Source organism: Phytophthora parasitica (assembly GCF_000247585.1).
Source record: "Phytophthora parasitica INRA-310 unplaced genomic scaffold supercont2.68, whole genome shotgun sequence".
NCBI classification, from domain to species: Eukaryota; Oomycota; class Peronosporomycetes; order Peronosporales; family Peronosporaceae; genus Phytophthora; species Phytophthora nicotianae.
Genome location: NW_008649054.1, coordinates 67,695 through 83,199, shown reverse-complemented (window position 1 = coordinate 83,199; position 15,505 = coordinate 67,695). Strand labels below are relative to the sequence as shown.

General features: G+C 50.1%; 9 protein-coding genes across 10 annotated transcripts in view; 4 read left to right on the top strand and 5 right to left on the bottom strand.

Moving 5' to 3' along the window:
- Positions 1 to 604, bottom strand: part of PPTG_24096 (hypothetical protein) — a gene marked incomplete at its 5' end in the record, with an annotated part of 4,292 nt that extends 3,688 nt beyond the window's left edge. Inside the window, one exon of the mRNA XM_008915137.1 lies at positions 12 to 604. Coding sequence (XP_008913385.1) covers positions 12 to 604 — 593 coding nt within the window. The remainder of the gene's footprint in view (positions 1 to 11) is intronic.
- A 2,126-nt stretch (positions 605 to 2,730) lies between these two features.
- On the bottom strand, positions 2,731 to 3,729 carry PPTG_17405 (hypothetical protein; the record flags this gene model as incomplete). The annotated part of the gene is made up of 1 exon (XM_008915136.1): positions 2,731 to 3,729. The coding sequence occupies one exon, from the start codon at positions 3,727 to 3,729 to the stop codon at positions 2,731 to 2,733; it is 999 nt and encodes a 332-aa protein (XP_008913384.1).
- Positions 3,730 to 4,189: 460 nt separating this feature from the next.
- PPTG_17404 (hypothetical protein) lies at positions 4,190 to 5,068 on the bottom strand (the record flags this gene model as incomplete). Its single annotated transcript, XM_008915135.1, has 1 exon — positions 4,190 to 5,068. One exon carries the CDS (start codon positions 5,066 to 5,068, stop codon positions 4,190 to 4,192), a length of 879 nt encoding a protein of 292 aa, XP_008913383.1.
- A 391-nt stretch (positions 5,069 to 5,459) lies between these two features.
- PPTG_17403 lies at positions 5,460 to 7,654 on the bottom strand. Of its 2 annotated transcripts, XM_008915134.1 has the most exons (3): positions 7,178 to 7,654; positions 6,120 to 7,102; positions 5,475 to 6,057 (listed from the first exon to the last, which is right to left on the bottom strand). In XM_008915134.1, the coding sequence occupies exons 1-3, from the start codon at positions 7,252 to 7,254 to the stop codon at positions 6,014 to 6,016; spliced, it is 1,104 nt and encodes a 367-aa protein (XP_008913382.1). In that variant the 5' UTR covers positions 7,255 to 7,654; the 3' UTR covers positions 5,475 to 6,013. The 2 variants fall into 2 exon arrangements, with proteins under 2 accessions (XP_008913381.1, XP_008913382.1); XM_008915133.1 differs by having other exon boundaries at positions 5,460 to 7,102.
- On the top strand, positions 7,406 to 8,966 carry PPTG_17402 (hypothetical protein; the record flags this gene model as incomplete). The annotated part of the gene is made up of 4 exons (XM_008915132.1): positions 7,406 to 7,605; positions 7,670 to 7,730; positions 7,801 to 8,771; positions 8,843 to 8,966. The coding sequence occupies 4 exons, from the start codon at positions 7,406 to 7,408 to the stop codon at positions 8,964 to 8,966; spliced, it is 1,356 nt and encodes a 451-aa protein (XP_008913380.1).
- A 253-nt stretch (positions 8,967 to 9,219) lies between these two features.
- PPTG_17401 (hypothetical protein) lies at positions 9,220 to 10,470 on the top strand (the record flags this gene model as incomplete). The annotated part of the gene is made up of 1 exon (XM_008915131.1): positions 9,220 to 10,470. The coding sequence occupies one exon, from the start codon at positions 9,220 to 9,222 to the stop codon at positions 10,468 to 10,470; it is 1,251 nt and encodes a 416-aa protein (XP_008913379.1).
- Positions 10,471 to 10,488: 18 nt separating this feature from the next.
- PPTG_17400 (hypothetical protein) lies at positions 10,489 to 12,089 on the bottom strand. Its single transcript, XM_008915130.1, has 2 exons — positions 11,844 to 12,089; positions 10,489 to 11,772 (listed from the first exon to the last, which is right to left on the bottom strand). The coding sequence occupies exons 1-2, from the start codon at positions 12,021 to 12,023 to the stop codon at positions 10,675 to 10,677; spliced, it is 1,278 nt and encodes a 425-aa protein (XP_008913378.1). The 5' UTR covers positions 12,024 to 12,089; the 3' UTR covers positions 10,489 to 10,674.
- Positions 12,090 to 12,306: 217 nt separating this feature from the next.
- Positions 12,307 to 14,878, top strand: PPTG_17399 (TKL protein kinase). Its single transcript, XM_008915129.1, has one exon. It carries the CDS (start codon positions 12,326 to 12,328, stop codon positions 14,462 to 14,464), a length of 2,139 nt encoding a protein of 712 aa, XP_008913377.1. The 5' UTR covers positions 12,307 to 12,325; the 3' UTR covers positions 14,465 to 14,878.
- A 234-nt stretch (positions 14,879 to 15,112) lies between these two features.
- PPTG_24095 (hypothetical protein) lies at positions 15,113 to 15,412 on the top strand (the record flags this gene model as incomplete). The annotated part of the gene is made up of 1 exon (XM_008915128.1): positions 15,113 to 15,412. The coding sequence occupies one exon, from the start codon at positions 15,113 to 15,115 to the stop codon at positions 15,410 to 15,412; it is 300 nt and encodes a 99-aa protein (XP_008913376.1).
- Between the last annotated feature and the right edge of the window lie 93 nt (positions 15,413 to 15,505).

The following is a 15,505-nucleotide window of genomic DNA, read 5'->3' as shown; positions in this document are numbered from 1 at the left end:
CAGGTTCGTACGCGAGCTTGGCGTACGAGTCTGGAACGACAGAAGTTGGAGGGTTATTCATGGCTGCTTGGTACAAACCTTCCTCGTAGCTACCGAAGATCATGTAGTTGCGACCGTCCTCAACAAAGAGATCGGGGTCAATAGCATTGAACTCACTGGAGTCATTACTCTGAATACCAGTGCTTCCCAGGTCCTTCCACGACCCAATGTCCATCGTCGTGGAGGTAGCAACTCCAATTGCCGCTAGATTGTGTCCGTCGAAGGCCACATCTCGAACAGCCGAATAGTACAAGTAGTACGTATCACCCACGAGGTGAACATCAGGAGCCCAAGCATCCATCTTGCCGTCCCAAAGCTTAATGTTCGTTCCGTCGGGTAGCACAGCGCCCTTGTACTCCCATGGACCGGTGAGGTCTGGGGCAGAGTGCACAGCGATCCCACCGCCAGTCGAGAAACGGAAGTATGTGCCGTCAGCACGACGGATGATACTGGGGTCGTGAGTGTTCACACAGACGCCGGAACACGCGCCGGGGTTCACGTATGCGCCAGTGACTGCACTAAGAAAGGAAAGCCCCAACGTTGCTGCAGGGAAGGGCTTGACCATGCTTCTTGAGGGGGTGCGTCTGCTATCTGTGGAATAGAAAAGTGAATTGTGTAGGGCGAACAGCAATACCTAGCAGGATGGTGAAGCTTTGCCGTCCGACGTAGCAAAGGTAAAGGCGCTTCTACGGGTCATCAACATGTCGTGGGAAACTGAATAAGTCAGCGCAATATTGTGCATGGCTCATCATTTCATTCACCGTAGCAGCGATTTTGGTGCGACTAGAAATCCATCAGCTGCATTCCCGCACCTCAACGACTTTACTTAGCTAGTTGTGTTACTAAGGGAAAACAGCAGTCGGGCACGACCCATACAACTTCTTCCTAATTAACACCTCGTAATGTATTTTATGCTTGTTTTATCTTAACTTAAAAAAAGTATCGAACAACGTGACCGTTCACCAGTGCTAGTCGCAGAGTGCATTAGGAGGTTACGAAGCGTACAGTCATAATGCATGCTGACAACCACCTTCTTCTATCTTCCAAAAAAGCAGCAGACCACAAAACAGAATTGTACAGTGCATTTCTTTCTTCAGTAGATTACTCCAATGTTTACTTGCAAACTGTAAGTTGCGACCACGTATTAGTCACGTATTAGTACTTGCGTGACAACTAACTTGCCGCTGTTGTACAGGATGCCTACCCAAATACGTCGTGAATCAAGCACGACTCGTAAATGCTTCTTACGGACACATGACTTTGCGAAAGCTGGGTTGAAAGTAAAACTAGAATACTACGAAGTAAATTGTTTTGAGGTTAGAGAAAACTTCTCCGCCGCTGCTTCGTAGTCGCAGCAATTAAATAACCCTGTCAGCTTTCTGCGTTGACGTAGCGCAGCCTGAACTCTACAATATTGTTTTCCAGTGGCCTTCAAATATATGCAAGTTTTATAGTAATAGTTGGTAGTTGAGTAAGATGTTATGGCAGCCTTACTGTTCGACTTTCACACAAACACCCGTTTTCGGAGCTCACTCCTAAGTTTGTGAGTTGGAGCTCCCAAATTTGATTCTATTTTCGGATTACGGAGTTTTTGCTGTTTTGGTTTCAGCATTTGCGTTTTGAAACAATTCTAAGGTATCATTGTAATACATCACATGTAAACCTTGCATAGTGCAAGCTCAGCTTAATGCAGTACTAACGAAGCGCGTGCGGCGTCCTAACGGGGAGATAGCGGTTGCGGTCTATATGATCAACTGCGCCGTTTTGAGAATGCTGTCTACGTTTGTGATCCATACCATGCACAGACATGGAGGCACAATGCGCCGCTGGCCGATTTATACGATTCCGCATTGCTAGCAACGTGACGCTAGCGGTGACTTCATGTATTTAGAAACTGTAACTTTAATGCCGCGGCAAACAGGACAAATGTCGTAGAAATCGGTATGTTTAAAATTCAGTCATGGTCAAAGTGATCGCATACAACCTTTAAGATTTTTTTTTTTTTGCGTATTGCGTATTCGAAGCGATGGACTGGCACCTTCCTAAAGTTTATTTATAATGATAATATCACCCTTGTACAACCACCGACCAAGTTGTGAAATGCTATCGGTGAACGGATGATGTTATCAGGAATATTCACTCAGATGACTAGGAGATAGTTCTAAATAAGGAGAGGCATACGTTGCAACGGGAAAGAACTTCACGACGGTTTTCCTCGATGGTAACAAGCGAAATTTGTTCAAGCAACGCGTAGGGGTCACTACTTTCGTGTAAAGGTGTCGTCGTGGAGGGCAGCTTGCTTGAGAGATTGTTCCTGGCTGAGAACAGAGATTGCAATTGCCAATATGCCACCTTTATTTTCGCTTCGGCTCGACCAGCTGCTTTCTAACCACTTCAACAAGTTGCTTCGTTGATGCGATGACTAAGGACGGCAATGCGCAATAAACATGGAAGCCACGCCGTGTCTTCACTAACAGCATGCTAATAGATGCATGCACGCTGTACGAGGCATGATGTAGATCAAGGCAACATTTTCTTTTTTAGAAAAACTAATGTGAGTCTAGTTGAGCAAATAAATCCCAATGTGCCTTCCATCTTGATTGGAACCTAGTAGTACCAAGCAACTTGGATTAATAACGAATTAATCCATACAGGGGGTCCAGTTTTGCTGGTTTAGTCTCGTCGGCTCTATCAAGCCAACGTCGTCACCGGCCAACCACTCGAAAAGTCAAGCTTGTTCCAGCCAAACTGTTTCTGGCCATCAGCATAACCAATAGTCGTGTTGACATAGTGGTAGTACAGAATGGGACCATAAGTCGGATCGTCATAGACGCCCTGGCCTCCAGGACCATACACGTCGCCATGCGACGCAAGCACAACGGTGCCGCCTCCTTCAGTACAAAGCTTTCCCTCAGAGTCACGGAAATCCATTACGCCAGACTTAGAACGGCAGACCTTGATCTTGTATTCTTCACCAGCCGCTGGTTTCTTCGTATCGAAGCTGCAGCACACGCCATGTGAAAAGAAGAGATAATTGTAGTCCCCGTACTTGAACATGTTGGCGCCTTCTTCAGCGTGTATACCAACAGGTTCGTACGCGAGCTTGGCGTACGAGTCTGGAACGACAGAAGTTGGAGGGTTATTCATGGCTGCTTGGTACAAACCTTCCTCGTAGCTACCGAAGATCATGTAGTTGCGACCGTCCTCAACAAAGAGATCGGGGTCAATAGCATTGAACTCACTGGAGTCATTACTCTGAATACCAGTGCTTCCCAGGTCCTTCCACGACCCAATGTCCATCGTCGTGGAGGTAGCAACTCCAATTGCCGCTAGATTGTGTCCGTCGAAGGCCACATCTCGAACAGCCGAATAGTACAAGTAGTACGTATCACCCACGAGGTGAACATCAGGAGCCCAAGCATCCATCTTGCCGTCCCAAAGCTTAATGTTCGTTCCGTCGGGTAGCACAGCGCCCTTGTACTCCCATGGACCGGTGAGGTCTGGGGCAGAGTGCACAGCGATCCCACCGCCAGTCGAGAAACGGAAGTATGTGCCGTCAGCACGACGGATGATACTGGGGTCGTGAGTGTTCACACAGACGCCGGAACACGCGCCGGGGTTCACGTACGCGCCGGTGGTCATACTCAGCATAGAGAGACCGAGAGTCGTAATGGAGGAGAACTTCGCCATGTTTTGTTGTTCGTGTCGATGGCAAAACAGATTATGAACTGGATGGCGAAGTTTATCCCAACCGAGTGTAAACTGCACAAAGAAGACGAGGACACATCATCATCTTGGAAAGACAGATTCTGTACGGTGCAGCCTCAAGATGCATTTGGAGGCTTTGACCTTCCTGTATTAAGGGTTAATAATAAACGTGTCTCGATGGTTGAGTAGAAAATATGTATTATTTTTTTTAAAAGAAGTATATTAGCAAGTAAATAATACTGTAGAACCAAACAAAAATATATGTCATAATTTGTGAATTACTAGCTAGCTAATGTTTGATAATTTGTATTTTACCGATGTATTATAAATCACAATCTGTATTATTTGCAGTACGTACACGTAGAACGGCCTCGTTCATGTACAAGCATTAATAAACTCTCATGTTTCTGGGATTCGATTACAAGAAACACTATTGTTCACCTCACTTATTGTTATTATCAGCGAGAAGACCAAACCAATCGCAATCTTCTGCATTCTCATCTTCGCCATCCTCACCGCAGTCAGCGTTCTGCTCTTTAGCCTTCAGTACCTCTTCCAGCGTCATTTTCTGCTGGAGCAATGCGCGTATGTATTGGTTCAAGGCATTCGTAACGCAACGCAGTAGCTCGTCCGGAGGAACCGTACGGTGCTCTCTTTCATAGGATTTCAGTATTAAGTCGACAGCGACTTCGCGGCCACACAAACTAGCATAGTAAAGTGGTGAGTTCTCAAAGTCATCCAGTGCCCTGTACGCGCCTCCATGAACCTTACAGACAGCTTGTAGTACTTCCAAGTCGCCCATCTTGGCTGCTTGCCAAATCGTCAGGTTATTGTGCGAGAAATCGACAGCGTGGGGACATTCAAGCGGCCTCTTCACTAGCCGCAGTATTCTGCGAGGAGCGACGTAACCCACTAAACCCTGGAAAGAATACCAATCTTCCGCGGGGCATCTTTCTGAGGTGTTCGATGCTGCTGTTGGAGATTCCACTACTCGACAGCCAAGATGTCGAAGCACGGTTGGGAGCTCTTCGAGAGTTAACTGAACCCCAAAGTTATCCTTCAGCACATCATATATCTCGTTCAGTGGTAGCGACTGTAGTGAGCCCTTGTTATTGGGGTCTGGGTGTGTTTTCTTGCTTCGGTGAGAGCTGTGAAAGCTGTGTGCAAACTGGGGTTGCAGACTCTGGAGTCGACGCTGTTCGAAAGCCTCCATTAATGATTTACTAACGAGAACATTCCTCGGCTGGCGATTGTACTGCTGCAACAGCAAACGACGACGCGAGCTCTCGGCCACGTTGTGGACTGCTGCAGCGTTGCCCATGATATACTGAAGCCATTGTAGGACAAGAATGGAGACTACCAGGGATCAGACGTTGAAGCTGATGATAAATTTAGTTGTGCTGGTTTTAGTTTATTAGTTAGTGCGACTAACAATATATTAATAGTTCCTACATATTATAGTAAGGTTACGTCAAAGTGGCCGGCCCCCTTTGGGGATTCAAGCAAAAATTGCCACTTCCGGGTAGAAAGCAGACAAATGTGTTCCGTTTATTGGGGTGTCAGCAGGTTGTGCCATCACAGAAAACCGTTCATCAGCACAATGTGAGCTCCCTTCGACAACGACGGTTAATCTTGAAAACGAAATTTCGCTTCCATCCCTATAGCGGTTTGTGTCGCATTTGTACGTATGGTCCAGTTCTCCAGGAGTTTTCGTACTCAGATCACGTGTAGGTTGCACTGCAACCGTTGCAGGTATTATTTATATTACTTCAAGTAGTTAACGTCGATGGCAGTCACGCGCAAAAACATCAAATTTTACCACTTCATCAAAATTATTGTGGATCCTAGATCGCTGGGTCAATTGTTCAACTTGTCTGCAAACTCTTCGTCGGCGTATTCATGCAGTTCTGCCTCTTCCATCTCAAATTGGAAGTCGTTTTCGCTGGCGTTGTCTCCATCTGCATCATGTCGTTTCTCCTCCTCATTCGTAGCAACGCGAAGTCGCTTCTCCTTGGGATGTTCGCCGTCAATTTGGCTTCTGGTCACTGAAGGTTGCCTCTTTCTTCTCTCTAGTTGGTCCTCACGACCAGATTTCCCGATTTTCCGCTTCTTTGTGGTGAATTTGGACTGTGCATCGCGATGTAGCTCTGACATAGCAGAGGAAACTGCTTCATTTGGAGCGCGGTTACGGTACAGTTGTTCCTCGTAAGCTTCGACGATTTCCGGCACATCTACACGCAATTTGTCGGCTTTCTCCCATGTATCGTCACTCGCATCGTAATTTTCCCACCGCACGAGATACTCCCGTTTCTTGTTGAACAAACGATGATTAACAATGTGATCGACCGTGTAGAATTGTGCCTCTTGCGCACCTGCAGCTCCGTTCCTTGAAGTCTTCTTTTTACTTTTCGGATTCATCGCACTTTGGTTGTCCCATGCGCGTACTTCTGCCGCGTACAAATCGATTAACTCTCTGGTCTGGGGTGGAGCTTTGCGACGTGAGATCCACAGCGGCTTCTCCACTCCTTGCCAGCGAATACAAAACTCCTTCGCTTTTCCATACGTCCGTATACCCAGTACTTGTTCAGCGGTCAGATTGGCAGCAATACGTTTGCCAACGCGATCTTTTCTTTGTGTTTCTTCTGTAGGAGTTTGCGGTTGTGTTCGTGGCGTTGATCCAACAGAACCAGATGCCGGTCGTGGAGGGAGATCTGTTACAACCGGTGGCGGCACCTTTCCGCTTCGCTTATTCGTTTTCACCTTACTTTTGGCTCTAGGACTCGCCGTGGCAGGCGAAGGTGAAGGTACTCTCATTCGAGCTGCAGTAGCAACACCTTGAGCTACTGCAGGTTGTACGTAGTCTGGAGCTAACATCGCTGTCAACTTGACACTGTTGGAGAGCAGCATGTCGTGGAAGATTTCAGAGCTGATCTCATCGCCCGAATCCATATCGTCTCCAACATTTTTATCTGCGTTCTCTTTCTCTCTTTCTCCGCTCTGCTCTCTCTCCGCTCCCCAACCGCTCATATCGTCCACAAAATCCTGGGGCATTGCCTCCCCTTCATCTCCGTGCGCCAAGTACCTGGACAAAGAGTCCTGAGCCTGCTGTGGAGATTCATTGTCTGCCTGCTTGGCCCGATTTAGCGCCGGAACGATATCTCGGTGGAAATAATCGTTTATTGACGCCATCAGGCCCGTTATGGTCTTGTCGGTGGCGCTCAGTAGGTTGGCTTGGTGTCTGGCATCCTGCAATTGAGTGGCTGCATCTCTCGTGGGCGCTAATAAATTCTGAAGCTCCTGCGACAGCACCGTCACTTCATGTTGGCGCTCCATGAGTCGCAGCCAGGTAATGAAGCTGCAATATAACGAGATTGTGAGGACTACAGAAAGAAAAAAAAACAAGGGGCGGCTCGACAGATGTAGGACTCACAAGTCTTTCACGCGGTCGGCTGCGTCATCGCTGTTACCGCCCTGGGCGTGTCTGGCAGGCGCTGGAGCCGCCGCCATGGTCTCAACGTTCTGTGTCACGTCCCCGTTGACAAGCAAATCTTCAGTTAAGTTGCACAATGAGGTCTTACCACAGCTTTATAGTTTCAATTCACATTTAAGTTGCGGAACTTTTTCACGTGGGTTACACTTCATAACCCAATTTGACAAAATGAAGGTGGTGGCGCTGGACGCTGGTGGTGCCACGCTCAAGGCGTCTGTGGTGGCTCCAGGCGTGACTCCGACCGCGTCGATCTTAGCGAACCACGTGGCGTCGACGTCTGCCAACCCATCGACGGTCTTTATGGGCCAGAAATTGCAGGAGCTTGAGCGACAACGAGCAAAGTTGCGGTACTTGCGGCCGGTGCAGAGGTTAGATATGGGGTACACTTGCTGGCGATGATGGATATAAGCTGAACCGTATCTCTCTCTGCAGGGGATATTGCGTCAACTGGAACGTTGAGTCGGAACTGTGGGCGCACGTGGTGTCAAGCGAGGCAAGTTGAAGTTGTATTGTACCCCAACACCAGGGTTACGCTCTGTAGTCTAATACTTCTGTCCTTGTAGATGCTGAAGGTGGACCCATCCGAGCACGCGCTGGTAGTCACAGCACCGCTACTGGCACCTGCAGTCGTAAATGAGAGTATGGACCAGGTAGTATTTGAGGAGTTGGGCTTTCAGTCCTACGCTCGAGTCAGTGCAGCTGAGAGCTGTGTACTCTCGTACTCTGAGCACTGCGAACGTGAGTTTCGAGAGAGTCTTACAGTGGACAAGGAGCCAGTGATAAGAAGTCCTGGCAAGAAGCGACGGAAGACAACGAAAGCGTCAGAGCCACCGACCTCACCGCTAATAGTAGACGACGATCCTCTGCGGTTCTCGACGTCCTCTTGCCACCTTGTGGTGGACTCTGGATTCTCGTTTACACATGTGGTTCCAGTGATTGATGGGAAGGTTTACTTACCGGGTGTGAGGCGGATAAATGTCGGTGGGAAGCTGCTGACGAATTATCTCAAGGAGATCGTGTCTTATCGACAGTGGAATGTCATGGACGATACGCCTGTGATTAACGAGCTAAAGGAGGCGCTGTGTTACTGCTCGATGGAGTTTGAGAGTGACCTGAAGCGATATCACTCCGATCGACAGCAGCGGAAGCATTGGATTCTGCCCGACTTTGTGCGAACCTTTGAAGGACGCTGCCGTGAAGATGACATGGAGGACGAGGGGGAGGCGCAGACTGACGCGCAACAATCTGCGAGACAGGATAATGATGAACAGGCTTTGGAGATGGGCGTTGAGATGGTCACAGTGCCCGAAGTGATGTTCCATCCGTCGGATATTGGCATTAACCAGGCAGGAATCGCCGAGACGATCGTGCAGACCGTGGAGGCGTGTCCCGAAGAGCTCTCAGGTGCGTTTTACGCCAACATCCTACTGGTCGGAGGAAACACAAAGTTCAAGAACTTCCGGCAACGACTCGAGCGCGATTTAAGGCCCCTGGTGTCTGACGATTTTGACATCGGATTGCACGAACCTTCAGAGTGAGTGTCACAGCTGCTGCTTGTGCATTGAATAGTGCGTTAACCTGCTGCTGCGTTTATGTTTTTACTAGCCCGATACTCGCTGCCTGGCAAGGTTGCTGTTCTCTCGCTGAGTCGGGCGCGTTGACCGAACGGGTCGTGTCTAAGCGGGAATACGAAGAGCATGGTAGCAATATCTGTCTGAAGCGCTTCTAACCGATACAAGCAAATATTACGTAGTAGAAGACGCTTGGAAGGCATGGCTTTGTATGAGCTCAGGGCTGTTCGACGTTACGTCGGCAGTTCAACGACTTGCAACAAGGACAGAATGATGGTGATACCATCATTCTAAGTTGAAGTGCCTTTATTCCAGGATGAAGTCATGCGGGTCTTATGCTGAATTGTATGGCTTCTGTCTCTCACTTTTCAATTTACCCTTTCAAAGCAAACCCTCAAGCCTCTGTCCCTCATGATGAACGCACAACTACGTCGCTGTATGCAGTCAGCCAGTAGGAATATGCAGCAGCGCTCGATGAGTTTCAAGGTCCGCGTCGGGGCTGTCGAAGCCCCAAAGTTTCCTATCGTCGACCGCCAGCGCGTGCAGCAAACTTGGGGCATTTCTGGCAATGAAGCGTTGGAGAAACTGCGTGTGGCTACTCCTGGCCTCACGTACGTATCGATAGCACCACCAGCATTCTTCGACGAAGTGGCTCAAGCTCGAGGCTGCAGTAGTGATCAACTCGTTGCAGTAGCTCGAGTGTCAAGTGACGCCCACGATCTGTTGGAGCGCGTGGATGTTCTAGCGCAAGGCTCCAACCGTCTCCTCATCGGTTTCGACCCTCGTCCACCTCGTGGATGGCCAGTTGAAGAGCCTGTCGAGTCTGGCAAGCACCTTCTGACCGAAATCTTCGTCCGAGAGGCGTCTGAGCTTCGGAATCTTGGCGCATTTGGCGGCGGATCTCTCGTGGTGAGTGACTGTGAGCAAGGCAGAATCCTTGTGAACGACCGGCCGTACGGGAAGCTCAAGTTGGCATCCTTTCGAGGAAGTCGAGTGTTCGTGACACAAGACCAGGGACTGCGTGCAGGCAGAGTCTCTCTCTTCGCTGGCAGAGGTGGCCAGCTCTTCCTGTGTGCTCCAGAGATCATCGGCAAGGATCGTATCCGTGCAGCTGCGGCCGGACGCTGGGGAGAGTCCAAAATTGTCGTGCAGACTTCGAGTCTTGCTACTCCGAGTCTTGGAGCGGCTGTAACAGGATCCGGGAGTGTCCGCTTCGCTGCAGTCTCGAATGAAGACAATTGTCAGTGTGAATACCAGTCACTTGCTATTGCAGGAAGCGGGAGTATTGATACAGCTGATGTGGCGTCGCGGTATGGCCGCGTAGCCATCCTGGGCTCAGGTTCGGCAACATTGCAGACGTCCGAGTCACTGACTGTCGGAACATTAGGCTCTGCACGAGTAAACTATCTCGAACCTGGACCTGATAATGTACGAGGCAGTACCTCGTCGCTCCGAGCGTTGAGTGCTGCTGCCAAGACTCAACACGATGAAGAGCGAGCAGCGATTGCAGCTGTCGTCACACCACCAACGCGAGAAAGCGCCTTCGAGGACACTGGCTACACTCTCAATCGCTGGTGGTGGAGACCCTGGTCATGCCGTTCCCATGGATTTCATCGACAGATGAAGCACAGCAAGCGCTGGCGTGACGACTTCGCCTACTGAGCTGTTGAAGTGTCCTGGACCTTCGAGTAACCACAACATTCCAAGACAAGACAACCATCTACTCATATACATCGTTCACATTCAGCATTGAAGGAAGCATCCGGCCCAACAGATAGGCCTCATCCGTGTGTCTACTCTTGCCACTTCCTCACCCTCTACTTACCGAATGACGGAGTCTTCCTCCTTTGCTGCCAGGATACACAGCTAGGACATGCGTAACTGGTAGTCGCCGTTCTGCGTGATGTATCGAACCCACGGTAGTGCCTGGTAGCCACTCTTTTCAATGATCTTGAGGTAGCGCACCTGGATGCCCGAGACTGTGAAGTACGGGATCTCGAACTTGACCTGAATGGGAGCTTTCCAGTCGTCTGTGGCCTCGTGGTTGTCCACACTGGGCAGACCAAAGTGCGCACGCATGAGGTACTCGCGAGAACCGTTGAACTGCTTGATAGACCAGACGATGGCGTCGCGGTCGGGCACGTACGTCACTGATCCAATGCTGCACTTGAAGCTGGGCGAATCAACATCAGGAGGCACTGGGATCACGATCTCCACGTTGTTAGCGATACTGCGGCTCTTGAACTGCGACTTAGCCTTAACCATGTACTCAATACGGGAGCGTGAGTGAGGCTCCACCACCGCTTCGACCCAGATCAGAGGCTTGACGTGTGTGGCCAGACGGTACGTCATGAGGTCGAACTCTCCATCAGGCGGGATGAAGGAGATCGTACGGTCAGACTCGAAGCGCGCGAGTCGGACGCACTGGTGGAACTTGATGTCCTCCATCTCGACGGCTTTGCCCTTGCTGGACGATCGACCTGTAGCTTCGAACAGCGCCTTGTCGTTGAGACCGAGCTTGAGTTCGGGCATGCCGGACAAAAAGCTCTTCATCTTGACAGCTCCAATAATCTCAGAGTGCAACACAGTGCCGTTGCTAGAGACCAGCAGGTTGAGTTTCTCCACCACGTCCAGGAAGATTTCGTTTTTGCGATGTTTGATGCCCTCACTACGCCAGGAGACGGCGTTGGTGAGAGCCGTGGGCGGACGGGGCGCCGCCTCCAGTCTGTGACCCTCTTGGGTGATATACTCGCGCAGGATGCGAGCCTCTGTGGTTTGCGGGTATCCATGGTCCATAGTCTCGTCCAGTAGCTCAAAGATAATGACGAAGTTGTCTCGAATACTCTCCTCTTCCAGCTCACCGAAGTAGTCGCGGAAAACTTGGCAGATGCGGGTGAGATACATGAGCATAAGCGCCACGTTCGAGTTCACCTTGGTCACGGTCATCAGGTACAGATTATTGTGCTATAGATGGTATGCACATATACATAATAAGCATACTTGTATACAGTAATAACGATATGGAACTGTAGGACCTTGAGATAGACGAAAGTATAGCCGTCCTCAGTGAACACGGGGCGCTGCTCCGAGTCGTCCTTGTCCTGCACGTAGCGCGTAAACTTGGACGACGCTGACATGGGGATGTCCCCGCGGTAGTTGCGCGAGATGATGACCTTGCCCTTCAGGTCGGTGATGAACACGGCCGACAGCACCATGGCGAACGAGGAGGTTCCTTCAGCTTACGTCCGGCGCAGGTTGAGGACTGCCGCGTGGTATCTAGCGGAGAGTAATATGATTGGACAAAATGTAAACCAAATGGACCAATGAGATAGTCAAATTGCCATGTCGAAGTAGCAACCTGTGCATATTGATCTACCGAATCTCTTTATTCAAATAACCACGCATTTTGTACATTTTCATATGTAGGTATCATTTCTATTGCTCTTAGCTTTATCCTTCGATACTGCATGAGTTTCTTGGACAGGTTCTCCGATTTCTGCCCATTAATCGAAAGCAAATGGAGGACAGCGTGACAATCGGTGCGTCGGTGGCCGTGCGCAGCGTACGAGACGCCGAGCACGGCGTTTACGAGTACCTAGAGGAGCAGCACCCTCTTCCCTCGTCCCCTGAACGCACGCTAGCGCTACCCGTTCGTCTGAGCGGTTGGTTATGGCGCCGCGAGGGCTTTGGGATCTTCCGTCGCTATCGCCGCCGCTTCTGCGTGTTCAAGGCGGAACAAGCGACGCTCTTCATCTACGCGGACGATGACACGCTGAACGGGAAGCAGCTTCGTAGTCTGGTGCTCACCAAAGTGATGCTCACGAGTCGCGCGGACCGTAGTTTTGTGGTGCAGGGCCATCTACAGGACCGGGAGGTACACAAGGAGGCGTCGGACTCCATGGTTCGACGCGCGAGCACCTTAAGCCGCAATCTATTGCCAAGAGACACCCAGATGTTCTTCTCGCCTGAGGAAGAGCGCTTTAAGGCTGTATCAGCTAAAGCCTGCAGTGTCTGGACCCACTGCTTCAAATACCACATGAAGAGCTACGCGCTAAGGAGGCAGGAAGCAGGCCAGGAACATGAACAGGAAGAGGCTGAGAGAGACACTTCTACTTCTGAGATGGATCCAAATTTTGTGTTTGAAGACGCTACAAAGAGCGGCAAAAGGCGCCATACGCTACCTGGAAGCAGCTTTCGGAGTTTTGGTGGTGGCAGTGGGCTGTTTACAGCTTCGCGATCAAGAAGCAAAAGCAGAGGTAAATTGGTGGTGGGGAGAAGAGAGAGTTTGGAAGGACGGGACAATGACGCACCGAAGTCGGCACCGCAGTTTGAAGAGAACCACAAGCAGAGACAGGATATAGCTATGGAAAGGTTAAATTCGGGTGCAAAGAACGAAGAACTGGAGCCGAGAGCGGCGACGAAGATATCGCAAAATCAGGATGAGGTTGTAGAGGAAGAGAATCCGATCTTGGTGTCGGATCTTCCTTGTATATCGAGCATTTGGGAGAACGAGGAACTGCTTTCCCATTGTGTCGACTATGACGCGATCGTTAAGGAAGAGAAGCTGGCTGCTGGTGCGAATGGCGAAGTATGGCGTGCCATGCACCGATCGCAGGAGGTCGTGGTTAAGAACCTGTTGGGGGAAGTTATGACAGGGTCCAAATCCCCAACATCGTCCAATGCGAACGAGGTCACTGCAGTTTACCGTCGGCGTCGCGCCATCCTGAATTTTGTGGAAGAAATTCGCATTATGTCGCGACTGGAACACAATCGGATTGTCGAGTTCCGAGGTGTGGCGGTGAGTGCAGAGCGTGGTCTTCTTCTGGTTATGGAATATTTGCCTCGAGGCGACCTGCGGACGTTTCTAAATACTGTCAAGCGCAACGGAGATAATTCCACAAGCTCGTCTGGAGGGTCGAGTGGGCAGTACTTGAGTATCTGGACCTGGACGAAATCACAATGGCGTTTGGCGATTGATATCATTGAGGGACTCGTGTACTTGCACTCGTTGAATCCGCCTCTGGTGCATGGCGACCTCAAGTCTGCCAACGTTTTATTACGCAGCAATCTTCGCGCGAAGCTGACGGACTTTGGACTTTCACGATATCTTCTATCGGAGGATGAATGCTTGGGGTCGGTAGATACTACAACAGCGAGTGAGGAGAACCCCACTACCAGCAGTTCGTCTCGTTATGGCTCTCGAGCACGCGGCACAGGACGCTGGATGGCTCCAGAGCTGCTGACGAGTGGAGCACAGTCCTCCATGGCCTCGGATGTGTACGCTTTCGGCATTGTTTTATCCGAGATCGACACGTGCGAGTTGCCGTTCACCGAGCGAGAGAAATTGGTCGCGCGGTCCCACACGTCGCATACAGCAAGCGCAGGTGAAGACAGCAGCGAAGATAGTGACTCTCGCTTGCTGAACGAAAGCATGATTGTCCACAAGATCGTGGCCGAAGGGTGGAAGCCGACGTTTCGAGTGACGTGTCCTGAGGTTATCAAGAAGCTCGCGCAAGAATGTTTGTTGCCAGACCCGAACGCGCGCCCCACGTCGCTTGCAGTAGCACACCGACTCCGAAAGGCTGCCACGAAACGCGAGCGCCCAGAAGCACTCGCGGCGCAGGCAAAGGCTACTACGTCGCTACGTATTCGCTGAGCATGTGCGCGTACATATTTAACAGCTGCAACGCCATCGAAGATACAGCAGCTTACTGCACGAATAACCCCTTGCTAATCATACAACGGAATGTGGGGTATGCATTCGTACTACGTCCTTATTAAGCAAGCTGAGTTACCACGGAGCCTTGGATCGAGCGTGTTGATCACGCCTTAGCAGTCTACGGCATGATCTGCACCAGAGGAACAGGAAGGCTTTTTGATCTTGCTGCGGACCAGTGTTCCTCGAGAAGTGCGAGGTCTTCAGCACGCCTTAGCTCGTACGTAGAGCAATCTTATCATTTACCTCTTCTATTTGGGTTTGAAGCCTACGTAGATTTATTCTACTTAGCCCTTTCTTTCTCATTTTCTAGATCTCTAACTGCTCGTTTACATATAGCCCTACATGCTGGTGTCTGCTTTGACAGTAAATTGCCAAATGTTATTAATCCTGCCCAAATCGATCACGATCCTGTTGTAACTCTGTGAGAAATTATTTCTGAAACCTGATGTGCTTGCATATCCTATATGGACCACCCCCCGCGAAAACGGGATGCATTGCTGTACACGTACCTTTGACAGTCATAGCGCTGCTAGCCACCAATTTATTCCTGGCAAAGGGTATTCCTATCCATGAATGTACCACAAAATGGATCTGAGTACCTTTGGTTTGGAACAGTGCACCGCATCCAGTAGTGGAAACGATTGGCTTATTTCACCTTCCCTCTTCGCAAGATGCTGGAAGCACATCGGGTATTTAGACTACTACAGTTGCGTCTACGAAGATCCAGACGAAGATGATACAATATCCGCTGTGCTTGCGACGATGTTATCGCGTCTGCACGCTAAGGATCCAATGTCCGTGGACAAGCTTCTGAACCCGCCGGATGAGAACACAACTACAGAAGATTCCACAGATAAACACTTCTGTAGAGTTGGTGACCAATAATTGGCTATAGATGGCTCTGAGACCGGGTCGGAAAACCCGGGCGAGGGCGATATGCAGCTTAGTATTGAGGACGACCTTGAGCTAGAAGCAATT